Source organism: Siniperca chuatsi, linkage group LG18 (assembly GCF_020085105.1).
Source record: "Siniperca chuatsi isolate FFG_IHB_CAS linkage group LG18, ASM2008510v1, whole genome shotgun sequence".
NCBI classification, from domain to species: Eukaryota; Metazoa; Chordata; class Actinopteri; order Centrarchiformes; family Sinipercidae; genus Siniperca; species Siniperca chuatsi.
In genome coordinates, this window is record NC_058059.1 from 16,159,431 (window position 1) to 16,186,539 (window position 27,109).

General features: G+C 37.9%; 1 protein-coding gene across 1 annotated transcript in view; it reads left to right on the forward strand.

The window, feature by feature from the left end:
* Positions 1-26,555, forward strand: part of trabd2a (TraB domain containing 2A) — a 60,864-nt gene extending 34,309 nt beyond the window's left edge. Inside the window, exons 5-7 of the mRNA XM_044174736.1 lie at positions 17,069-17,159; positions 21,090-21,347; positions 24,972-26,555. Coding sequence (XP_044030671.1) covers positions 17,069-17,159; positions 21,090-21,347; positions 24,972-25,170 — 548 coding nt within the window. The 3' untranslated portion in view covers positions 25,171-26,555. The remainder of the gene's footprint in view (positions 1-17,068; positions 17,160-21,089; positions 21,348-24,971) is intronic.
* Positions 26,556-27,109: the final 554 nt, after the last annotated feature.

Below are 27,109 nucleotides of genomic sequence, written 5' to 3' on the forward strand. Positions count from 1 at the left end.
ATGGGGGTGTTGATTTATGGAATAAGAAGAAAGAACTTAACATGTAAAACAACGTTCCTCATCATATCAGATTTTTTTTCTGATTTTGCTTACTAGCTTTCAGCTTCTCTGTGCTAAATTAAACAAAAAAGGGGTCAGTAGTGTAACAGAACCACTGCCGCAACCTTTACTGACATCTACATCCACAAAGTTGTTAATAAAAAGGCTTTGATGGCAATTTTGGAATTTGGCTCCTTATTTTTGTTAAGCAACATTACTCCAGAACTTGCTTACTGGCTGGAGTAGTATTTTTGACAGATACAATTTGCCAGTTCTTACACTCTGTTAGGAAGCATTTGAATCTCAGCAGCCCTGCAGTATTTTCTTAAAATAAAGCACTCTTGTCATATCCATTAAGTTAGAAATATGAAGGTTTTTCCAGTTTTTTGATGTATAACTAAACCGCTGCCCCGTCTCACCCTGCTTTGAGTTTAGGGTATTGTCATGCCTCGCTATGCTTTACTGTACTGTAAGTAAATACCTCCTAGAAATGTGTCTTTTCCCCCCATCTGTTTGTCTGAAATACCACGGCCATCACTCAACGTAAATGATCGAAAAAGTGCCATATGTTCAGACAGACATATGGAAGCGGTTATTGCTGTGCTCCATAGGTACAGTAACCCAATCCATGTATACAATCTGAACCTGTGTTCCCTTTATAATCTCTGCCATATACCCTGGCACTCTTGACTTGATAAAATTATGTGTTTACATATCGCTGAAGGCTGAGGGCTCCATTTCTGCCGGCTCTCACTAATTCTTGTCTCTTTTTTTTCCAGGCTGAACTTGAATACATCCATGTTTCAGTCTCAGCCCCAAGCTGCTTAGCACATCATGATTCCCCTCAAACTTCGCTCCAAAACCACAAATTTAAATATTTGCGGTGGTGTAATTGCCAGTGTGGTTGACAGGCTCTAACGGTTACTGTACTTTGAAATGTTTGACTCTTTTCACAGACAATTAAGGTTTGCCTTCGGATCTTTTGCTATTTAGGTTGGTAGGGCCACGCTAAAGTGAATACCCTCGGGTAGTGAGCTGCTTAGTGCGGTGGGTAGGCTGTAATAAATGAATGGCTTGGCCCGTGAGCTGCGGCTCATGACAGAGGTTGACATGAACTTATAACTCACACAGAGCACCTTGACTTGTCAGTATGTGGGTAGCTCTCGGTACTGGAGCAGGGAAATAGTCACTTAATACACTGTACTTACTGAGTCCACTGCAGCTTAAGAATCAGCACCGTGTGCTGATGGAGCCAAGTTTATAATAGTAAAGAAGGAATATGACTCAATGAGTGCTAAAGGTGGTATATTTTTAAGTGCTTTCTGGTGCACAGTCAGTTTTAGCGTTTGATCTAATATGTTATCTGCAAATAAGAATATGTAAATTGGAAAAATAACAAACCAAAAACAAAAACAGCAGTTTTTCATGTTTTAATTTACTGCGTCACACTGTGCTTCACTGGTGAAGGAACCACAGGTGAAAATTAGCTTTGAGCCTTGTGGTGCAATAAATGCGTTGTGCATTGCCGCAGATAAATTAACATTAAAATACATAAAAATAAATACAATAAATTAGATTTTATTAGTGACCATGGTAAACCGTGCTAAAAGTAAAACAACTGCAAAACTTACCAAGTTAAACTCATTATCACAAAATACTGTATATCATCATTACAAACTCATGCTGTGCAACCAAACTTTGTTCAAACCCACAGAACTTTATGATGAATGTGGGAAATGTGTCTAAAATGATGCAGAAGCCATCTAGAATATTTCCATTGGATTGAAAGGTGCAGACATTTTTTAATGGAGCCATTTTTTAATGGCGGCACCATTGGTGTATGGAGTATATCTCAGTGTAAACATCATATAGCGTCAATAAAGAGTTGGAACAAACTGATACAGAATATACAGTATGTGATACTGTCAGACATTGTGGAATAAGATAATTTTAACCTTATTTAGCAAGCAGACTTAAGAGAATTTGGGGAATTTGTAAAAACATTAATCAGATTTCTCTCTATTGCCTTTTGTATATAAACTGTGCTTGAACTACCCATGCGCGCGAAATATTTTAGACTGGACATTCCTATTCAAATTTAATTCTAAATCCAAACCTTACACAAACCTGGCCCAAATTTCTCCAGTGTGTTTTCACACTGAGCACTACGTCACTGCGGTCGCTACCCTCTTTTGACTTTTTTTCTTCCCCAGATGGTGTGAAAGTCAAAAATGTGGTGCTTTTTCACAGCACCTCACCCTCATAAACAGCCAGTTTACAACTGTTTGGGGCAGTCGCTGACATGAGTACACACATGTCATATAGCACCATTAAAATCCAGACCAGACCTACCACACACTTGTTATGGAAGCGGGCAGGCAGCGGCGAAACGTCTGCCAAACCTGGATTATGTCCCGAATTTAAGTTTGAATGACACCTTTATGCTACAAATTTTTTTTAAGGTTTAATGCCTAATATCACACATGTTTATGTTTTCCTTACAAGGACCTCTAGTGGTCACGTGAATTATGACCGTCATCTGTCAGAAGCTAAGGTGGAAGTAGCGTGAAGTTGTTGCACTGCAAAATGTTATAGGGCGGAGGTCAGGGTGGATGGATGGTTCAACAAAGTACGTGACTTGGTTGACATGGAAGACCTCTGTTCACATCCCATTTCCTAGCAACAGTCAACATTGTTTTCATTTAACCATGGCCACGAGCAATGACAAACAACATACTGTATTTTATTATTAGTTTGGAGAACTTGCTGATGTTTTTCTCCCACTCTATACTACTCCACTAAACTATTTATTTCATCAGATTGGTCTTTTAAAGTTACAATCCTAAGCTAACTTGGTGCAAACTCTCGCTCTGTACTGACAAGTCTGCTCTGTGCTGGAGGTTTCAGCTTTCTTTGCCAGTGGCATTGCGATTGGCTTTCGAATTTGTGACGTACCAAATCTAGCTTACCGTACGTTTGAATCTCACATTTTAGGAAAGTGTACAGCCATCTCCCCCTTCAGTAGAGGAAAGTGAAAACACCTCTCTAGTGACAAATTTTGCACAGATAGTCAGTAAAGTCAAATTTTTGAGTGGAGGGGTACTTTAAGATTTCAGTCCTGGTTGATTTAGCGACACTCATGGTTACTGGTAGTAACAGCAGTAAATTGAAAGTAAATTGTGATATTAGTGCGATAGGCTGGGGGCGCCCTGGTTGCTCACCTGCTAGAGTGCATGCCCCAAGTACAAGGCAGAGTCCTTACCGCAGATCTTAAGGTTTATATCTTTAAAACTTTCCCATGGAATTATATCTTGGTGATATAATCATTTAACAAAATGATCTTGTGTAAATGAGTATTTTTGGATAAACTGTAATTAAACTAACAAATGACTGATTTGCATAACAGTTTATTTTATTGAACATGAGTTTGATCATTAGTGATTTTGCCCACATTTGCCATATCATTATATATATATATATATATATATATATATATATATATATATATATATATATATATATATATATATATATATATATATATATTGATATCCAAAAAATGTTCTCATTCATATCTTGATTTTGCCATATTGGCCAGTTCATTTACCTGTATTGGTGTCTTATCAGTGACAGTGCAATTCTTCAAACAACCCAGATAAACATGAAAAACATTTAACCAGTGGGATGTTAACATGTCAGGAGCGTCTGTAATGTATCACCTGGTACATCTCTGTCTCTTCTTAAATGGGAGGATAAACCTGTCAGCTACTCTGAATAACTAACTATCTGCTGAGTGAAAAGCACCTAAACATATACATTTTGTTGCACTCATCGGGTCAAAGGCCTCAGTCTCTGTACTTGAAAGACATATTTCATATAGCCCACACTTCTCTCCCAGTCGTAGCAGTGAACGCTTGTCACAACAGCTTGTTGTGATTTATTGAAAGAGTTGAACTCCTCACCTCTGACCCCATTCAAATTCAGCAGTATTTCCGTATGCACCTGGAACGGGCTCCTAACATGCCTGCCCAGGGGCTAAACTTTCATTTGGACCAGAAATACCTCACTCCTATATGAAAGGGAAAGGCAAAGGAAAATTATATATGTAGCCAGCGAACAGCAGTGCATCGATTGATGATTCTGAGTGGGAATTGTTATGATGGAGCTGTCCCTTTTCATTTTGGGGCTAAAACATAAAGGAGAGCAACACAGGGGATGAAGATATGAAGAGACAGAGGAAAACATGACTTGTGTGATTTGTGGCTTCCACTCTCTCCTTTCTCTCTCTCTCTCTCTCTCTCTCTCACTGTGGTGTAATTGAATATTTTTTTGTTTTGCTGGAGTGGGGAGTTTTCTGGTTCACTGTTATGCATGAGCCTGTGTTGTTGGCATTACACACTGTATGTACATCGTCACACAAGCCGTGTGAGTACATGCAGGTTTCTGGGATGCCATGGAGCACCACTCAAACTAGCTTTGTTATATTTATATATCTAAACCTTAAATTGTTGCCAGTCCAAGAATCATTTCTTAAGATTTAGGGTTTCTTGGTCTATGTCTGTATCTTGACTATATCTACATCTTGGCTATGAGCATTTGCAAAGAACCCAAAAAAAGAACCCAAAGTCACTGCTGTCATGAAAAATCTCACTCTGGTGTTTTCAAAAGTTGCCTTATCAAGTGGCTGAAAAACATTGTTTTTGTGAGGATATGAGGCCAAAACATGAAGAAAAATGCTCTTTCGATGAAGTTCTTGTTTATAGTTATTGATATGATTGTTTCATATTTTATAAGAATCCTGAAATTAAATATTTAACTGTAAGAATCTGTCACCCAGTCAATGTCTTTATTCATATATCTTTCACAATGTGTTTCTCCGGTCCTAAATATAGATATTAAGCAAATGGGGAAAAAAGCTTTGTGAAATTGTGTGATGTCATTTTCTTACTAGTGATGCAGCAATAACAAAAATTTATTTCTGGACTCAACATAAACAGGGCTAATTTTAATTAACTCGTTTAGGTTTTGTAACTTCTGTTTTACGTCACTAAAGGTCTGGAGCAAATGAGAGATTGTAATCATAAAAACACGATTTTCTGTTTTTGTTGAGGCTGTTTCAGATGCTTTAGTAGGTGCAGATGTAAAAGTTGGCCATGTTTCGTTGTGACGCTGAAGTATTTGCAGGGAGGCAGGAGACTTTCTGGAAAACTAAGCCCATGGTTCTATCGGCAAAACACTCTGGTTAACTAGTTTGTGAGGGATAGAGGAAAGAATGATTAGGGGTGAAATGGGATGAACAGATGTTTTGTAATTGACAGAGAGAGACAAACATGGTGTTATAGTAACAAAATCTGGCAAAAAAGGGAGATAAAAAGAAAAACAAAGACTTTGACGGTGACATAAGGGGGGATACAGTGAGATAAGACAGCCAAAAACAGAGCCTGTGTGAATTTACAGGCTTCTATCCTGTGGATCTGCTGTTAGTTACAACCTAGACCTAAATCATAGATGATACGCAGGCCTCATTTGACATCTACAAGATCTCTTGCAGATTACTCAAACTTAATAGGCACAAAATTGCACTCTAAGCCACATGTTTTAGATGGAAGCTCTGTGAGAAAACATCTAAGAAAAACTACGATGTGGAATGCATTTTAAAAAGTGAGCGGGCATCCGACTCCCCTCGGTATCCTTTTTGTGGACTGAGACAGTTGAAAGGCAGAGCAGAGACTCGCAGCAGGATGCGAGGCTGGCAGGGGTATGTGTGCTTTCAGAGGAAGCAGTCTTGAGGCCGCAGTATGCAAACTGCAGGAATACATTTTGGAAGGTTTGGACGAGCAAAAGCACACGTTTGTAGAAAAGAAAACCAAAAAAGAAACACTGTTAGAGCTTCAGAACTCCTGCTGGTTGAATGAGCTGAATGACAGTCTACAATTGATCTGAAGTATAACATGGCTGGTTGTGTTGTTTGGTCGAAACCAACCTCAATTTCCTACTTCAGTTCACTTTGGATGAATTTGTCTTTGACCTTTTGAAACCTTTTGGTGATTTTAGAATAATGGCTTTACTGCTGCCAATCTAGTCCTTTTGAACCAACAATTCATCCGTCAGCTCTGGAGTATGTGGAGCCTATATGGTCTCATTCAGTCCGTATGATCACTCACATGGGTTCCCAACCTTTTTGGCTTGTGACTCCTTTAAACAAAGCTTTGTTTGTAGCCCCTTATCACAGTTTGCATTACGGTATGTCTATGTGTGGTGGCCATTTCAAATAAATAATTAGATTGTTTTTTAGGGCCTAAAGATGTGAAATTATCCAGTTATTGAGATTTAATCAAAGGCTAATAATAATAATGGTACAATATTGCAAAATATTTTAGGAATTTAACTGGCTGTATTTCTGCTAGTTACCCTCACAACTGTCACAACAATGCACTTCTTATATTCCAATAGTAGATTTCTATGTGGTAATAGAAAATTGCAGGAGAAAAACTACACTCTTTTGCTAATGTATATTTCATCATTGTACATTGATATTACATTAATATAACTTTTTTCATATCAAAAACATCTATCCCATGCTTTACTGCTTCACAAGCAGAAAAAATAGACTGGGAAAAGAGAGTGGGACAGAGATCAAGGCAGCATGATTGTGGACATTCAAACAATTAGTAAAATGGCTCCTGGTGGAAAGTATGTACATTTACTCAAGTACTGTACTTAAGTACAATTTTGAGGAGCTTTACTTTTATACTACTTTATAATTCTACTCCACTAAATTTCAGAGTGTAATACTGTGTTTTTTACTCCACTACATTTATTTGACAGTTATTACGCAAATTAAGATTTAATACACAAATTATATACTTTTATGGTTAACATGAAAAACTCTTTTCCAATAACCTGAGGTCAGGTGGGCAGGTATCCCCCCACCCCACCCCTCTTAAACCGCAAAATCTTTTTTGACTTGCTTCTATAGTTTATTTTATAGAATAGAATAGATTATACTCTGAGACAGTATTTGAAAGTAAAACAAGTCATTCAGTAGCAGGGACATTCAGAGCTGGCAGTGCTCTGGTTTACTTTGTCAAAACTGCTCACTTTTACAGAATTTTCTAACTTTGATCACTCTTTCATACGACCACAGTGAATGAGCTGGTGTGTGTGCTCAAGCACCATAATTTCTTGGCAGAAAGAGCAAAACTGAGGACTGCACTGGGAGGGAGTGTAGAGACTATTGCAGCCTGACAGATGTAATCCCTAACACGGCTCCAAAGTGCTGTGTGCCACCACAAATTTTGAGTGAGGGTTTATTTAAAAAACAACCTCACACCACAGGCCTCTTATGTGCTGTTTCCCATTTATTCTCAGCATAAATTCAAAGCTGAAATTGCTCAGCATGATCTCAAGAAAACTTGTGCAGACAATTTAGCCATTTTTACTCTAATGATAAACACAGCGAAGCATAATTCATATAAAAGATAAGGCCAAGAGCAAGACAAAGTAATTAAAATGTGGGCATGTTTAATGATCCATCTTTTTAATTTTCACTAGTGAACATAAAGCCGTGGCAGATGATACATTTTGCATGCAATTTTACTCATAAAGCTTTCTTTGTAAGATCAACACACCACCTCTCCCATCATTCCTGTCACATTCCCCCAAACAAATTTCACTTAGATGCTTTTTAACCGAACATCAGTCTCAAACATTCTCTTGGGCAGTGACATTAGTCCTAGAAGCCTTTGATGTGTCTACTTTGTGATAATAAATTAGCTCAGATAAACAACAAGGTGTCCTGATATGTGAGTGTTACAGATGAGGTGAAATTGAAGAAAGCCACAACTCACTTTTCTTCTGCTTCAGTAGGAACTACTGTATGTTTAAAGTTTTCTGATATAGTATTTTTTAGAGATGAGAAGTTCATATCTTGCTTCCCTCTTTTTGCTTACATTTCTTCAAAGATTAACATTTTCTACACCCACTTGCCCATGTTTAGCTTTGGATAAAGAGATTCAGAAATAAAACTGGTTGGAGAACCTGCATGCCAAACTGAGATACCACTTCAAGCAGCCCTGGCTCCACTCCTGTTCTGTATAGCAGACTTTACATGGGCACCATGTCAAGATACAGTCTACGTAGTCTCAATAAAGAAATGTTTTAGTCCTAAACTGAAGGACTTACAGGATGCTCTTATCCTCAGCTATCACAGTCTGGCATCTGACGACTTAACATTCCTTTGTTGTTTTGCGTGCCTTTTCCCTTTGTCTCTATTCCTGTTTTCTTTCCATGTTAAATTCAGCAATTGACTTTTTCTGCTCCTACGTCTCTGCTGTCTGTCTGTCTTGAATTGTCTTGTTTTTCGTCTGCGTCTACGTCCTGTCTGTTGTTTCTGCATCTGCTTGTCTCTTCTTCTCTCCTCTTCTCCTTCAACAGCCTGTGTGTGTGTGTTTCTGAAAGAGGTGATCGGTATCAATTTTACAATAAAATAATGACCTATTGAATTCAGTCTGTTTCTGAACTATGCGTCTCACTATGGCTGAGAGAAATAGAAAGAAAAATATTTTGGTGGTGGTTGAGGTGTTAGCATTCTTTGGTTTGATATAAAAAAGACTTATTTCATGGAACAGAGGTGTATTTGTGCCTTCGGCTTGCTTGTTTTGTGTCTTTCAAATTCACACAGCCATATCACAGCTGTCTTTTATCACAGTGTTCTCATGTCACTGGAATTTGAATCAAAAAGCTGTCCGATACAAGAATATCTTCACTATTCACGCCAATAACTACAGTATAACTATACTATTCATCACTAGTGATATGGATTTCAAAAACAATAGCGTTTCTTTTGTCAATTTTTGAGAAATGATACATACACATTTATGAGCATTTGATACATTTTTCTGTTTGTTCAAGGCTTTAGTATATAGACGAAAGACAAAATGCAAGCCATCACCTATACTGAAACATAATTTCTTGAACATAGCATCAATAAAACTCGCAGTATCTCAAATAAAGATAGATATGCCTGAACAAATAGATTTTATTACAATTTAATTTCTTACATGTTTCTGCTATATTTGTGTGTATAAATAGTGAAACAATAATTTTTACAACCTTGGAGTGATTTTTACTAAAATTGTGTACATGTTTATGGCCGTCTGTCATTTTCCTTGTATTTTTGGTTCCTGGGAGCTTTATGCTTTATTAAATTAACAAAAAGTTAGACTTATAGCTGAGTTTGTGCTGTACAATAAGGCTACCATGCATATGGGGTAAGGTGGTAAACAAAGACAAAAATTAATGCACAGGTCATCAAAAATGAACCAAAATGAACCTGGACTGCAGAAGGTTAAAACAAATCTATAGGTTATTTACTTAGCCATGCTAGCAGCGTAGCTCAGTTGGTTGGTCAGTTCATCACTTTTGTCTATAATGAAATGTCTCACCAACGGATTGCCATGAAATTTTGTGCAGGCATTCATGGTGCCCAGAGGATGAATCCTTTGCAGATACTGTAAATACTTTTCATCCAGGATCTAATAAAAGATTTTAAATTTTCATTGACTTTGACATAGTTTTGAAGGTAATTATGACATCATCATCAGGAACAAGGCCCATACAGTAGATCATTAATGACTGAGCAGCAGAAGCACTAAAAAAACATGTGGAGGTTTAGTTTGGCTCAGTCAGTGGTTTCACCCTTAGACTGGATTTCTCAGATTCTACGTCAATCTGTTTTTTTAAAATATATTCTTATACACATAAATGGACTAAATCATATTTAGTTTTTAAAGTGTACCATTTATTTTTATGAGGTAGAGTACAGAGGAGGGAAAATTAAGAGATGCCACAGATTGGAGCTAAAATTTAATTTGCTATAGGTTTTGGACCGGTTTGAACCAAGGACAGATGACTGCAAGGTTTTGTGAGCTTGTATGCAGACAACCAAACATATCTTGGTTTTGGCTACTGACTTTCTCTCCCAAGCTATTATATTAAGAGTATCCTTATCCTGCAGGGAGTTTGGATCAAAATGACAACATATAGTTGCAAGTAACATCATACTAAATTGCTTCCAGGCAAAAACATTCATTTTTGAAACTATTTTTCCACGGCCCATCTTCATTTTTGAAGCTATTTTTCCATGGCCCATCCAGTGGTAAAGAATCATGGTGCCTGCTGGGATGAATATTATATTAACATTAAGAGACTCTTATAGGTCTCAACACCGCAAGTTGGCTACGTTACATAAATTATGAAAGTTTCACTTAAAAAAACAACATTAACTGCTGCTGTCGAGTAATTGAATTGTGGTTAAGTTCTCTTTACATAAAACACTCAGTGCTTCTGTGTTGCATTCCTGTCTTGTCGCCTTCTAGCATTTTTAGCTGCGCTAGCAATGTGGTTCTATGGATGCCAGTGTTGGCTGGTCGGTAGGTTCACCACTTTGGTCCAGACTGAAATATGTCAACAACTATTTGATGGATTTGTACAGGCGTTCATGGTCCCGAGAGGATGACTCATACTGACATTGGTGATCCCCTGACATTTCCTCTAGTGCTGCCACGAGGTTGACATTTTTGTTTTTAAATAAAATGTCCACAACAATTGGATGGATATGCTAGATGGATTTCCAAAAAATAGGTCTCCATAGGTCACCTGCTTTTCTTAAAATTAATAAAACAAAACATAAATAAAATGTCCAAAAATACAGTATGTTCAACTGGATGCTATGGAAATTTAAATTTATCTTACCACAAATGATTAAAGAATGATGAACTCTCTAATAGACTGCTAGCACATGTAATTATTCTCAACAAGCTTGACAGTATTTAATCATATTGTCTCTGTTGTGAGACTATTGCCAACAGTGTCCTGTTCTTTTCAAACAAATTGCACTTGACTGATAATAGATGAGGTTTAAATTTAATACAGGGAGGAATTGACTGTCCATCAAAGATATAAAACAGTATGATTTAACCAGGGATAAAAAGAAGTGCTATGCAAGCAAAGACTGTTTTTCCAGACACTTGATATGTGTGTTAATATAGAGCTGGCATTGTTTGCAAAACACCAGGATGACTGTGTGATCTTTATGCCAGTGGATAACCAATAATTTTCCTGTTATTTGTCTTTGACATGACTGTCACTTTTATGGATGGCTGCGTCTCCTTGACTGTTGAAGACACCGAGGTTTTACTTGACTGTAAGCAGCTTGGTGAGCCAAAACAATGATTTTACAGTAAAATCTTTGGCTGGTTAGTACTTCCGATGTCCTAGAAATGTCAAATCCTAAAATTCAGTCTATTATTCCGTTTTGACGATAGTTTGAATAGCTTTACACTCTCTTTTTAATATCTCTTTCTACCTGTGTGTACTGCAATTTATGGATGATTGATGTTCCTGAAACCACGGTAGTGTCAGATATCTACACAAGAATTTAATAGCCTAAATAATTGTCCAGTTGCGAGGTATATTCAAGCCAAAAGTTTGTGGCTTTATGTCATGGGCAATAAAAGTTACTTCCAGGAAGTAACACACTGCATACTACAGACTAAAGAAAGTACCAGACACCTCATTGTCATCTTCTTCAATACAAGGCTTCATTCAGTTCTTAGTAGTAGTGATCATGTGCTGCTGGGCCTAGCTGACTAGCAGAGAACATGTGTACATAAACAGCTAGCAAAGGCTATATGGGGCAGAATGGCCTCAGTGCTGCCTGTAGCCTTTGTTTATCTAACATGCTGTAATGTTATGAGAACTGCTGCTTGGGCCCTAGTTGTAATGTAAATATTAATGTGTATGGAAAAGGAGCCTATTTAAGGCTTACCATATGGTCTAATAATTTGAGCCACTGATTGTGGAGACTGGATGTCTTCTAAGGGACGGATGTCGCCGTGGTTCTCATCTGGTGTTCCTCTGACTGAGTACAGGTGTGCAGAAAGGTTTAGTTAAATAAATAAGTTAAATACAATAGACTGTTTTCGGAAAGATAGATGTATTTTTCTTTTTTTTTCCAAACTCACAACTCAGTTTATTTCAAGCGGTCTTTTACATTTAGCACTTTTGTTTACAAATTGGAAACAATAATCCAAAAATCAGTGTTCCTCATGCTGATTACAGGCAAGACTGTAATACCTTTGGAATGAGTGGCATCCAGGTAAGTGAAATTATTTTGTGTGGACCCCAGAAAGACTAGCAACCACTTTGAGAAAGCTAATGGGGATCCAAATAAAGAATAAAGAATTTCACTATAATAAACAACATTTATAAATAAACAAGCAAGCATCATCAATTACATGGTGGGATACAGAAGTAGCATCTTTGGGCTTCAAGGAGGAATATTGAGAACAGCTGCATTATTTGAATTATCCAACCCTGTCTCCAAAAATGACTCATTCATATACAACAACTTTGCATTAGCAAATATGTTTCGTGGGAAACATAATGCAGCTAGATTACATTTTTTAACAGCATAACAAAGAACATTTGTATTAAATGTACAGTATCTGCAAAATGTTTGTGGTCAACATATTTCTGTTGTAATGATTTTGTGGTTATGTTATGTCAACTTAAAGGGCTTGGTCAATGTTAGGGAAAGCCTGTGGTCTTAAATATTGGAAAATTCAACACTGACTTGAAGATTTTGATTTTTTTTCAATTTTAACAACAAAAAACAAAACCAAAAACAATTAACAATCTTTCCCTAACTTTAACCAAATGTTTTAGGAGCCATAACCTAACAACACGTGGGATGCGTGGGACGTGAACCCCAGTTTGTACATCCAGCCATACAGCCTTACCTCCTCCTCCGCCTACCACTTCTGTGCAGTATAAGAACGTTCCACTTCCTAGATCCAGACAGCAATTGTGTTTCCTCCAAAATATATTTAGCCAAGCAAATTAGTAGTATATAAACTTATTTTGTAGGAGACAGGGTTGGACTACAAGAGCATTTTTTTAAACAGTGTTTTTAGTGTTGTGTTTTATTACACAATATATAGTTAGCCATACTCAAAATCCTTACTCATTTATCATAGAGCACCAAATTATGCTACCTGATCATTAGACACTGTTATAGACTATAAAAGCTGTCTCTTCATAGAAAGGTTCAGTAAACATATAAAAACTCTGTAAGTTTCTATAACCATGACATGAGGTAATGACCCTCTAACTCAGTGGTCCCATGTATGAATGTTGCTGCATGTAGAGCATTAGCTGTGAATGAGAGCTTTAAGGTCTGTCCCTGGTCTTTATCTCTACCATCTCCCCTCTCTCATTGCTGCTGGAAAGACATACAGTCAACATATTGTGCATTGATGTACATATTTTTGGCCCATTTCATAGATTTAAAATGTATGAAATTGGCCTAAATAAATAATCTGTGGAAATATATGTCAGATGTCAGAGATGTCACTCCAGAAGTGTGCCTTTTAAACTGTGGGTTGGGCCCTAAAATGGACTCCTGGCCTGTTTAGTAGGAGCCTAAATGAATATGCCTACTACTATTTCTTATGTCGGGAACCTAAAGCAACAGTGAAGTGACATTGTGGAAAGTAAAATTACACTCAGTAAGAACGGCAAATTATCAAAGAACAAAAATTCCAACTGTTAAGAGCTGTGCTACAAAGAAATGTTTTTATTTTGATTTGCAAAATACAACCAAAAACCAGAAAAACTGATTGTGATTCTGTGAGTCAATGTGTTTAACAAAACTATGCAATGAAAACATCTGTGGAACCAGTGTGGCAGAAACAAACTTAATACAGTGCAGAAGAATGCTATCATGTTTATGTGTTCCACAACATAGGCATTTTTACAATGATCATATGTGTTTTCTTTTGAAGCAAATATGGAAGTATTAAAGTAGAAAAGTAAATATGGAATTAGTTTTGCTGTTTGCAGTGACTCACTATGAGAGCCCCAAAGATCTAAAAATGTCCTCTCTGACCCAGGCGTTGATGCTCGTTGTGTCACAGTAGAACTTTTTCTTTGGCAAAGGATGCACAAGTGTTTTCTCTCCACCAACTCTTTTAAATGTTTTCTGACCCCCATTTAGAATTTGACAGCAACTATAAAACCATCAGTTCTTTCCAGTGTTTGGACACAAGGAATTAAGACATGTAGGATGGATGTGTTTAAATTGAAATGTCTCAGAAAACCAAAATTGCTATTTAGATTGTTAAAATATTCTGCAGAGAAAATTTCTTCACCTCCATGAACAGAGGGAGCAGGAATGCATGAGGTGTTGGTCAATCCAAACTGGGAGAAAAGGGGGGAAAAACGTGCACTTGTACTGTAAAATCCAGACATTGTATGTGACATTGGGGTTAAATTACGAAACTCTGCTTACATGGTGTATTATGGGCTTGAGCTACATTATTGATGATCAGGACACTTCATCTATGCGAGGCATCTACCCAGTCTGTCAGACTGTCCCTTTTTTTCTTTCTTTTTGACAGAAACCACAGAATAATATATTTCTTGGTACCAATTATTAGCAATATGAAAGAGAAACAGAGAGAGGCAGTTGTCACAAATCACCTGGCATATTTAGGCCTCAAAGTTCATGTCAGTTGCCAAAGGCTACATCATACATGAGGCCTAATTTCAGGGAAACCTTCTAAAACATAATTTTCTGTTCCTACTTTCTGCCTCTTTCCGGCGCATCAATCATTTTTAATCAAAGATGTCGGAATTTCGTTTTTGTTTGTAATTCCATGACTTCAGCGCATGAGTAGGCTACAGGTTTGGCCCTTTATTTTTTTAAAAGTATGACACATGTTCTTGTTAAGGTGGACTGCTGTTAATAAAAATGGTCTTCATGTGAAATTCTTGCAGCATGGAATTTGCTTTAAATTCCTTCATCTTTTTTAAGTGTCAAATTTCAATAAATAATTATCTAAGAATAGGCCCTCTCAAAAAAGTGTGTGCAATTGTACAGTTGGTCCATACTGTGGGACTAGTGTAGTAGGTTCCATCTATGATTTTCTATGATTTTGCTTAAGGACACACAGGCTGCACCAAAATGGAAAGCATAATTGGAGAAAACCCACTATAAAGAAGATTTTGTGTGTTTATATGACAGCTTGATCTCATACAAAAAAAACTTCTAATTTTTAGATTTGGGGTTTGGACTTACATCAAATTATAAAACATTGTACAGAAATGTCACTTTAACTATTTTCTGAGTTTTTTGTTGTGCCGCAGGCTTTTTAAATTATCCTCTTTAGTCTCAAGCATATAATGACACTGTTTCCCCCCCAACTCTTCAAATGCTCACTTGGTCCCCCAAAACACATTGAAGCCTTTGGGGACATGTCAGAATTGATGGTTTACCTCCTATGAGAATTTGCGTGTGTATACGTATTTGTATGTGTGTGTGTCCCTTTGAAGTTTTGAAGTCCACCCACCCTTCTGTGGCCCTACATTGTGCTGAACAGCTCCATTTGTCCCACCTTAATCCCCTGACGTAAACTCACATAAATCACACTGAGTTGTTTCTAAACGTGGGCAGGCTGGAAAACTCTGTCTCCGTCTCTCTGTCTGTTTCCAACTCCCATGGAGAGTTTAATAGCTTCTGGGTATTCCTTTAACTGACCACCTGTATTGATAATGATTTCAGCTCAAAGTAAAAATAAATGCATGTCTCTTTTGCACAGTAACCGTTGGTTATTAACCCACAGGAGCTCATAGATGATTTAGAGAGGCGCCCAAATTAGGTAAATGCACCCTCACTCTAATAAATGATAAAACATAAGACCATATTTTTCTATTTAAACGCAAAAAAAAAAGTCCATCAAGCTTGATTCTTGTGGGGCATTGTTCCTCTCAGAGAGGCTAAGCAGATGAAATTCACTCACTCACTTGCATTTACCAAGAAGACAAGTTTAAAAAAATAATTAATTAATAATAATTCAATTCTGTGTCACTACTCACTAGACCAGATCAAATGATGACATTGCACTTGTCAGTAGTACCCCTCAGTCCTTTTCCATGGCTATTGCATACTGGGACATAGTTTTAGCCAACACTTATTAGTTCTGAAGATGAGGCAGCATCATGGCACCCACAGTGCATCTAGGCCAACCTCTCTCTATCGATGGCTCTGGGCCAGATTAAAGTGCTGGGGCTCATTGTTTACACAGCTCTGTGGTGCCATGGCTGAGCAGGCCCAAACAATGAGCCCCTGCTCCCTCTTGTCAGAGTGTGGGGAAGAATGGAGACCTCTTGACATGGCAACCTGAAGCCTCAATGCCCCCACTTCACGTAGCTGAGAGGGTCAGAGTGAGAAAGAGAGAAAGAGGGAGAAGAGGGGAAGATAAGGAAGAAGGGGAATGTAGAAGTGAAAATTGAAGGGGAAGAAGATTAGGAGAGGCAATAATAAATGGAAAACAGTAGGTGTAAAAGTGGAGCACTAAAGCGTTTAGGCAGCAGCACAAGTATGAAAGGATGCACGCTGAAGAGCATCTGATGGCAAGTATGGGAGCATTTGCTATCCTTCGATTAACAGTGGTCCCAACCTCCAAAACATTATCTGATTTTTGATTTTCACCTCACTGATAATAAAAAGCCTTTTAGAAAAGGTGTCACAAATGATAAAGATGGAGCTTGCATTTGGACTGTCCTATCAACTAACAAGAAATAGTTAAACATTTATTCGTTTTCTTGCCAAGACTTAGACGAGAAGATCGATAACCACTCTCATGTGTTTAAATATAGAGCGGAAGCCACGAGAGTGGTATCAATCTTCTCATCTAACTAAGAATGTGAATAAGACTATTTCCCAAAATCTCAAACTATTCATTTACGGTTTCATTTAATTTTCCTTCAAGCCAAAAGCTTTTTAAAATGTCCATCAGTATCTTCACTCTAGTGAGGTGACAACTTGCTGCTTCCAGTACAGAATAAAAGAAAAGTCTTCTGAAACAGTGCAGTTAGAAGGATAGTAAATGCCTTGTTTCAGTTTGCTTCATCATTAGCATTCAGAAGTGGAGGTCATCTCTTTTCTTTTTTTTTTTGGTTGCAGGTCACTTTCTTGGCAACAATACAGTCATTGATGTGCTTCGTCGCCAGGGATACGAGGTGGAGCACACCCCTGCTGGGCAGAGCATAAACAGGTAAATTTACTGCTAAAATGCTCTTAAACACACACACACATATCATCTAGCGACACTCGTAACGGACTGGATTTTGTGATTTATCATGGCAATACACTGTGCAAATATAACCAATCCCCTAATATTATATAAGCTTCTAATTTTTACAAAATTACTGCAATTTATCCTCCTGAAATCAAAATATTTTTCTTGTATTTTTAGTTTTTTTTTTTCTGTTCATGAATTAAACTGCCAAAAATCTTAATACTTCAAATTGCGAGTAGTGTTTGCTAAGTCTTGCTAAGTCTGCCACAAAAAGGAAAAAACTTTATTTGCACTAATGACAGGAAATTGTAATTTGCTGGTGAAACTGATTTACGTACGAATCCGGACATGAGACCAACCTTAAATTTTACACACAAACATTCGAAATCTGAAAATCAACTTTAGCATGATTTATAATGAAAGACGTGTTGGATTAGGTAAAGTAATTCAGGGAAACAAAGATAAAGGAGTAATTTGCTCTGGAGCTTTTCTGTTTCAGCAAGTTTTGTGAACTGATGTTTTTAGTGTAGGAGACTGGTTTGAGAGTTTTTAATTTTCCATAAAAAGCAGAAGAAATGTCTGAGACCAGAGAAGACAGAAAAGACTGACAGAGAAAATAGCAGAGAAAGTGAGAAATACAGAGATGACAGAGAGAGAACTGGGAAGAAAATATTATGTTTCGCCATTGATGTTGCACATTGTGATTTCTTCCGAAAACATCAGTCTGTAAAACTCAAAGTCCCATATTTTATCACTTAAATGGGTGTAAGGTTTCATGTCCCGGCCACATTATACAGGGCATCTGCTGCCTCATGGCCCTGACAGCAATATATATTTCTCTCAACTTTTTCACTGACTGTATTTCAAATGGGAAATCATTTTCCAAGTAAGCACAACGACATAGTTGGTCTGTGTTCATTTGCAGACCCAAAACAGATGTTCAAGTTCTGCTTCAGCCCTTGAGAGAAATGTGTTGTCTGCAAATAATCAAAAACTGCACTCAGTAGTTATTCGTTGAGTGATTCGCCTTTTTTGAGTACTCAGTTTCTCCAGATGTCCCTAAACATGAGTATTTGTTTCATCACCTCATTTTGAAGTTTGTCATAGTTTTATTAATTTACCAGCACTATTGACACTGGAGAGTTAACCTTTTTGTTTATTTACTGACAATCAACCACTAATCTACTAATCACATAAGAGGCTCATTTCGTTGTGGAAGTGATCACAGAAAAGAAAATAAATAGCCAGATTCAGAGCACTGTTGTTATTACAGGGGATAAAGGGACCTTCATTGGCTTTAAACTTTCTGCACTACTACTCAGTCATCATTTACCTAATATTTATAACTTAGAATAGATTTCACCAACAGTTAGCTTTACATCCATTTGATTGGTTGTTACCATTGGTTTGAACTATTAGATTGAATCAGTTAGTTTGAAACAGTGAAGCTTTTCAAGATTTTCATGAATTCAAACCCTGTTTTTGATACTATTTCTAATTGCCATTTTTTCAGCAATAGCCATTCAATGTATTTACATATTAGTTTTCATTGTTAGTGACGGAGTCCGCCATTCCCGTACTCATTTCGAATTGCCCTCACATGCACAAGGCCTTCGCAAGAAACGATGCATGCATGTAATCCAGCATCGCTGTTTGTAATTTTATCTCACTGATATGAGCCTCACTGTTCACTCTTCACTGCTGCTGCTTCAAATGAAAAGCATTCAACTGGTGAAACACAGACTTGGCTTTTATTGTGAAGCAGTCACAGGAAACACAATGTTGTAGTCACAGCGATTAGTGCTGACCGCGATCATTCATCAAAGCTGTGTCTAACAAGGTGCACACCTCCGACTTCTCAGCAAAGTAAGCAACTTAACTGTACCCTGATGTTGCGTGGAAAACTACTTGCACCGTGCACAGCATGAAATCTGGTGGTTGCAATTGTTACATATATTATTATTGACTGACGTCTTTATTAAAATAATGTATGTTTATCTTTTGCATTGTCTAAAATGTTACAAACATTTTAAAATTATTCTGTTAGATATTGTCAAAAGATTTGGATGTATGATTAGTGACTATGAACCTGCAGAACTCAAACATTTATCATGAACCAAGCTTGAGCTTTTTGTAAAAGGAGGTCTGATAGACTGAGCAGCAGTCCTGTATATGTAACTGAGTATGTCAAGTCATAGTCAAGGAGTTCGGTGTGGTGGTGGAATAGCTGTAGGGAGCTCATATTTGGATTTTTTAGTTTTAGGGGAAAAATATGCTCAGCAATGTCTCTTATTCATTGGGACCTTTTATTTTTTTCTGCTGTTTCCACCATGTAGATCGCACTGCAGATAAATCTGACAAAATCCCCACCGGCCACCAATGAAGTGTTGTTGAAAAGGCCAACCTAAGCAGAGCTCATACCTCCTGCTGTGAAGCATGTAATGCAGTCTACCATGGCACACTGTGTGGGAGGCTATCTCAGTGCAGATCTGTGTTCTTGTGTGTGAGTTGAATGAATGAATGAAAGAGTGAATATACTTTCTCACACAAACTTTGTGTTTGATGCAGCATTATGACCCTGAGATGAACCTAGGTCTGCAACTGTAGGTCCATGCATATCTCTGCTAAACTGCAGAATTTAACCAGACCTTGTATAAATATGTTGGATAAGCAAAGTTGTTCAGGTGTAGGGGTAAGTTTGCTCTCTTTATGATCGATATGGGTTTATCCCGGGTCATTGTGTTGGTCTGAAAGGGTATAAGTGAGTGTGTGCGTGTATGTGGGTGTGTCCGCATGAATGGCGATTGTTAAAGATAGTTACTGACCTTATTAGCGATGGCCAGCAGCTCATCAGAAGCAAGAGTGTTTTTAATCAAAAATATGAGTTTTGGTTTTGCTCTCATACTTCCCATTCCGGTGCTTTAATTTGTTTTTCCAGAAAATCTTGGATATATTCTCTATTAGACTGGATATTGGTTCTTGGATGGTCCACGGCATCCTGCTCTTAAATAGCAGGAATTCCTCCTCTCCTCTCCTCTCCTCTCCTCTCCTCTCCTCTCCTCCTTTAATTTTATTTGGCCGTGGTTTCACCTGTCCTTTCCAGGCTGGATGTGACACCTTTTCAGTGGCACATCCTCTCCAATCTATAATTTTAGTATAAAACACTCACTGACTATAAAATCTCAAGATACTGTAGCTCTGAAAATGTTGTAGCTTGCCCCTTCATGAAGAACGGCAGCTTATAGTCAGGCTGGATTCACAACAGTTACAGTGGATTCCAACAGCAGAAAAAAAAGCCATATACAGCCATATAAAAAAAAACATATCACAGCACACCACTCCCAACGCATCTGTTTCTCCACCCTTAATCCATTTGATCAGGATCTAATACTCTCAGGCAGTTGATATCTACAAGATTTTTGGTGGAGGATTCCTTTAACAGCCAGGTGTGAACTGTCTCTGGTGGGATACAGTCCTAAAATCTGCATCATGGTGTGGCTTGGCTCTAAACTCAATTGTGTATTGGCATAAATTTGGCCCAAATTTGGATTTTGCAAACTTTCACTTACCATGCACCCCACTGACAGGAACATGCAGTGCAAAAACAAGTATTGCTGAGACTCACATTTGTCTACCAGAATTTGCATGCAAACAACAAAAATCTTAAATCTACACTCTTTGCTGAACTTACAAAACTGCTTCAGGTTCTAGTTCTATAGAAGAAAAACTAAAAACAATAAGGGATTTCTAGCCCTCATTTTACCCCAGAATTATTGATAATATTGTGCAGGAAAGATAGGTAATATCACACATATGCTGACATTAAAGGTCACATGTAAACAGCACATGCTGTCACAAAAATCTCTTTCAAAAGTATCTTATGTTCCTGTGATGTGCATCCTCTAGGAGACCTGCCTCGCCAGAGTCAGAAGACCACCATGAAGAGTCCCCTCTCCTGGAGCCTTTCCTCCACGAGCTCCCCCACAAAGAGGATGATCAGGGGCGTCCCCTGGAGGAGGATCTGTTCCCCCATATGCTCCTGCCACCGGATAGCCTGGAGCTGCTGGAGAAAGCAGAGAGGAAGATGCTGAAGAAAAAGAAGAGGAAGCAGAAGAAACAGCGGCACCGGCATTTTAACGACCTCTGGGTTCGCATCGAGGAGAGGTAAGAGGACGGGGGGATGGTGAAAAGATGAGGGTACATGGTGTCTTGTTTCTTATATGCATCTGTCATCAATAACGTGTCTGTCTCTTTCGCTGTGAAAAAGGGATGAGGAGAAATGTAGAAAAGGTGAGATTAAAGGTCACAGGTGGGGACAAAAGAAGAGTATGACGGTAAAAGCTCAGAGACGAAAGACAGAGAGGATGTGAGAGGAGAGAAATTGGAAATGCAGTCTTTCCACTTGTCTATAGAATAAAACTGACACTTCCTGCTGTGGTGCCGCAGGCTCAAACAGCCACCATATCACATCACCATACTGTTCATGCAGTCTGCACACACTTCAGCACATATACACACACACCCTGCAGTGTGGTATGAGTCCAGACTAGTTCCTAGCTGGTATAAGTGTCTTGGATGTGAAAATAGCAGCCTGGGAATTCCTACTAAGTATCTGGTTTTGGTCTCACAGTAGCTCCAGGCAGGGACTAACCGGACAACAAGACAAGCTCACCTTTCAGACAAAAAAGGAGACATCTGCAGGTGTGGTCTGTGTTGAAATTTCTCTCAGTTTGTTGTAAGGGCAATTGTACGTTTTCATGGATATGATTGTGCATGTGGGCAGGAAGCAAAAAGGTTCATTTGACCCTCCATCCATTTCATCAATTTTCTACACCCACTTAACCTGTTCAGAGTTGGAGGCAATCTCAGCATGCATAGGCGAGAGGCTTTAGTCTATCACAAGGCCAACACATATAGTCAGACAACCACATTCATTCACACTTGCGGGCAAGTTAGTTTCCAGTTCACCTGACTTGCACATCTCAATCCTTTGGGCTGTGGGAGGAAATCGGAGCACCTGAAGGAAACCCACACAAACACCCGGAGAACATGCAAACTTATTTACAGCTATGTGTTAAAACAACTTCAGCTCAATTAAATTCATATCTCATTGTCTCATGAGGGAAACTGAATTAACTGCACAATCATCAGCCTAAAGTTAAAGGTGACAAGCTTAACTCAAAGAATACATATTTACTTGCAATTTATACATTTGAGTATGTTTTTGTATAGCTATGTATTCCCAAAGCTGTGAGATAATACAGTCAGCAACTTTTCCTGACTTTTCCTGTTAATATATATAGCTTGAAATTATCTTTACATTGGGTTGCATTTCCCTTTGGGTGCTACAGTTTTCTCCCACAGTCCAAAGGCATGCAGGCCAGGTGAATGGGAGAATCTAAACTATCCATTGGTGTGAATATGTTTGTCTGTATGTTTTAGTCTGGTAAAAAAAAGGTGTTGCAGTCTATTTATTTATTTTTTACCTGCTTAGTCTACACTTACAGTGATTTCTAAATCCTGATAATCACGTGCCAAAAATGCTTGTGATTTTACATTACAACAGGTTGGGTTCAGAAATGATTAGAAATAATTGTGGCTGGTTAAGGACTTGCAAAATTGGACCCATGCTGGACTCTGCTTTTAAGCATGTAGTGATTTTTCCCTGTATGAACATCTATTTTTCCATGTACAGTATACACTATTCCAAATTACTGACAGAAAGTAAAATCCACCCATGTAGTGTCTGTTCTTCACGGGAACAGAGAGGGTTTGTCAACGTTTGTGTACATTATGTCTGCAGAAATGTTTTCTCTCTTTCTGAGAGACCCTGTATTTTGAACTGAAAGGAAACTTCTGTTTGTGTACACATGTTACAAAGTGCACATGGTGCATGTCTTTGTATATTTTAATGTCTGAAAAGGTGGCTGCGCGAGAAAGGGAGAGGGAGTCCAAAAAACAGAAGCAACTACAGCACCACAGTTCTCTGTTGTGTTTGATGCAGGGCCACAGAGCAACGTGTCACACCTGTTTTTTCTTACAGCTCTCCTGGGCCTCAAACAGAAATAAACCTAACTTCATAAAAATGTTTTCTCTGAACATTATTAATATCTGCTTCAATAGTTCACAGAAACTTTATAGAAATAAATAGGTACCAATTCAATTATCTGCTCCCTGCTTAGTCTGAAATCATTTTCAATATTCAAATGTATTTAATAACTAAAGCCTAGAGCTACAAGCAGTACAGCCTTAAGCCAAGACCAATCAATACAAAGCAAATATTATTAACTCAGAGTATCTGTGAGTAATGGAAACACTATCAATTGAGGTTCATTTAGATATTGTGAGGGAAATAGTCAAACACTTGTCAGCATTTCAAACTGACCAGTAGCTGGAGAGGACTGTTTCTGTTTTGCCATTTTTGAAAACCCAAAAAATTATGGCCACTGAACAATCTTCCAACCTATTAGGAAACTACTAGGTAGAGCTTGTCACTGGGATCTATGTACTGTTGCCTATTTGTGTGGCGGTTCTCTCATCTATCAAGCATATTTTGCAGCATATCTTATTTTGACTGCCGCTTAACTCTCCAAACTTTTCCAACTGTGTCCCTTCTTCAGCCAAGGAGATTGCAGTCGGCCTTCCAAAGTGAAGCTCGTTTGTCCACAATAATCCCTCTGAGCATACCCTCGTTTGTCTGCAGACAAAGTCAGGATGAGGACTGATGATAGAAATTTGGGGCTGGGGCATGATTTTATTCCTTTTTTTGATAGAAGTGTTTTCATTTTTCTTTATGTTGTTTCTCAAAATATCTTTCCCAACAAAACATGAATCTAGTAAAATGGAAATAATAATCACTTTTCTGTAATATTAGATGTTATAATGCTGTGTCAAATTGCTGTTGAAGCCCACTGGTATGCGGAGATCCTGACTTGTGTGTTTGTTTTGCCTGGCCTCGCCCCACACAAAACCACACAAGCACTGCCGTCTCTGCATCAAGCAGGAGAGCAGAAATGATTTAATTGCCAGACTTGTTTAAAAAAAGACAGATAAAACAAAATAGAGACAGCCAAAGAGTGGCAGACAGAATATATGATATTGGTAGAGGAAGAAAAAGAGAGTAGAAGAGGGCGGGCAGATTGTCAGTTGGTTTATAGCCATGAGCTGATCAATGAGTTCCATGCCCAGGAGTTTTGTATTTGTAAGATCTCTGCTGATTGGTCAGTGCTGTAGTAGAGGATTCCTTTGTCGAGAAATTTTCCTTTGCAGCCTTCACCACCATTAATATTTCCATTGTTTTCTTCCTGCAGTCTGCATATTTTCTCTGGCAATAGTGGATGGTATGGAGAGTCCTGTTCTTCTGCAGATTATACCATTTTCCTTTCAATCCCAAAGTACAGTATAGTGGCATAGCAGGGCAAAGATAGAACAGAATGCCGCATGTCTAAAAAAATATATGGAAATAAGTGTGGAAATAATAAGGTCTTACCCAGACTGCCTGAACTCAAGAATATGCAGAGGGTTTTGATTTGAGCTCAGAAAATTATTACTGCTTATTATTACAGCTTATTTGGACTGTCTCAACCCATTTTTGAAACATATTAATGCAAACTGGATACCAGTTTTTGCAATAAAAATCACAATCAGTGAATTATAATGCTAATTATATAATTGCAGTATTGTTCTATGATATTAAATAGTTGTGTAAATAAGCAACAATCAAACGTAATGCTAGGAAACAAACAATTTCTAATTTGTATTTTCTACTCTCTTGTCTTCTCTCCACAGCACTATGGTCCAGTCTCCTCCTCCCCCGCTGGTTCGCATCATCAATGGTTACATCACAGTACAGCCACCTGACAGAGTCCACAGCCACTACAACTACCACCACATATCTTCGGCATCAAGCACCTCTTCGTTCTCACCATCGTTACTCGTCTTCCTCTGCACATTGCTTACAGTGCAGACGTGGAATGTATTCCTCTAGTAGAGCATTAGTTGGGACTCTATAAAAACAGTCAGCCATCTTGAGTATAAACTCTCACATATGGTGGTTTCATGTATCAGCTCATGTGAAGTGAGGTCTGATCATGCATCATAATACCTAGAGGAGGCTGCAAAAGAGTGTGGTGACTCTCAGAGAACGGATGTGAAATCAGCTTTAGCTGTCAGGTAACAGTACACTCCATGGATGTTAGGTTAGATTAAGTTTGTGTTGTTGGGTCTCAGTGGTAAATCACGTCAATAGAGCATGTCTATTACAAATTGAGGCCTTCATGAGCATGTAAGTTCATACTGTATAAAGCTAGGTTTCTTGGAACATAAAGGTTTCATAAGGTTTCAATTATTTTACACACACAAACACACACACAGCTGGAGCGAGTACACAGAACGCAGCAGGAAGTATTATCAGACACAACATATCAGTTCCCTTATGAATTACAGTGTTACAATAGACACTCATCATTCAACATTCAAACCTCTGAGGATATGAGATCTCATTGATGTGACTGTTCAGTGAATGAACACAACAACATCGTTGAAACTATTGCTGAATATCACATACCTTCAATAAGTACAACTGGAACCATATGTCCTATATGTGTGTGTGTGTGAGAGAGAGAGAGAGAGAGAGAGAGCGTGTGTGTGTGAGACAAACAAAGTCTATCAGCTCTTAAACCCCCCAGCCTTGCAAACAGAGGTGTTATTCTTCAGACTTTAATTTATTCTTCCATTTTAGAAGAATTTGTTTAATGTTGCATAAAAGCCTACTGTGGGGGAAAATTGTACATATTGTTCTAAATATTATAGATGTATTTTAGAATTATAAAAAATGAAAATTATCAAAAGTTTTGTTGTTGTTTATATAAATATATAAATAGATATGCAGTATATTTTTGAAAAGAAAATCAGGAACTAACCACCATAGCCTGTGTCATGTGTCTCACTGAAATGACATTTTTGGAAGGGACATATGTTTGTATTGTATTTTATGTATCAGTGTTATCACTTGCTTTGCCGTATGTGTCTGCTGAAATGATTCATATTATGTCTGTTTTTTTGTCAAATAGAGATCATGTGTTTAATTTATTTAACTACTATAGTTTTGCTGTAGGCCATATGAAACATTCCCAATGTTTTTTTATATATATTTTTGCAGTCACTATGATGTCCAAATGTGTTATTTCAAATGTTTTCAAGTATGATGTCAAATACGAAGGTAACAATAATTCAGTTTTAAATACATGAAGCTGTCTACACAGATAGACCACATACAGCATAGTGCTTTAGGTCGTTCACATTTCACTTATGGCATGAGATGATTGTAATAGTATTACCATGGCAACAATAAAATATTTATCTAGATTAAAATCTGATTTTACCGCTCATGCCTGGCTGCAAAACAAACCAGTGGGACCTGCCCTTCAGAATCACTCAATTTTTGTTTTTGTTTGTAGAAAAATGTGTATTGGCATGCATTGCTGTTTACTATGGCATCACTGTTGATACTACCACTGGGAGACGCCAAAAGGATATTTTTTCAAATCATAAACATATAGAGGCTTTAAAGCTGCTGTAATCCATATTTTCATAGTAATAATGGATCAAATGATATGTGCAATGTGAAAGAGGTCTCTTGTCATGACAAACTTGCAGATAATTAGCTCCGGACTCTGCAGTTCCCCTCAGCTCTATATAGCATTTTAGCATCTTCTAACACATAGTTTTTGTTCACTCTCACCAATCTCATCAAAGCAATTTTCCGACACATTAGGCAACTGTTTTTAGCAAAAAAGCTTTGTTAAACCCACTATGCACTACCTGCTCAGCACGAAATGGCACACTGGCAAAGTTAGCAACTAGCTGGTGAACATAGTGGAGCATTTAGCTGCTAAAGAGGCAGATATTTTTCTCAGGAGTTGGTG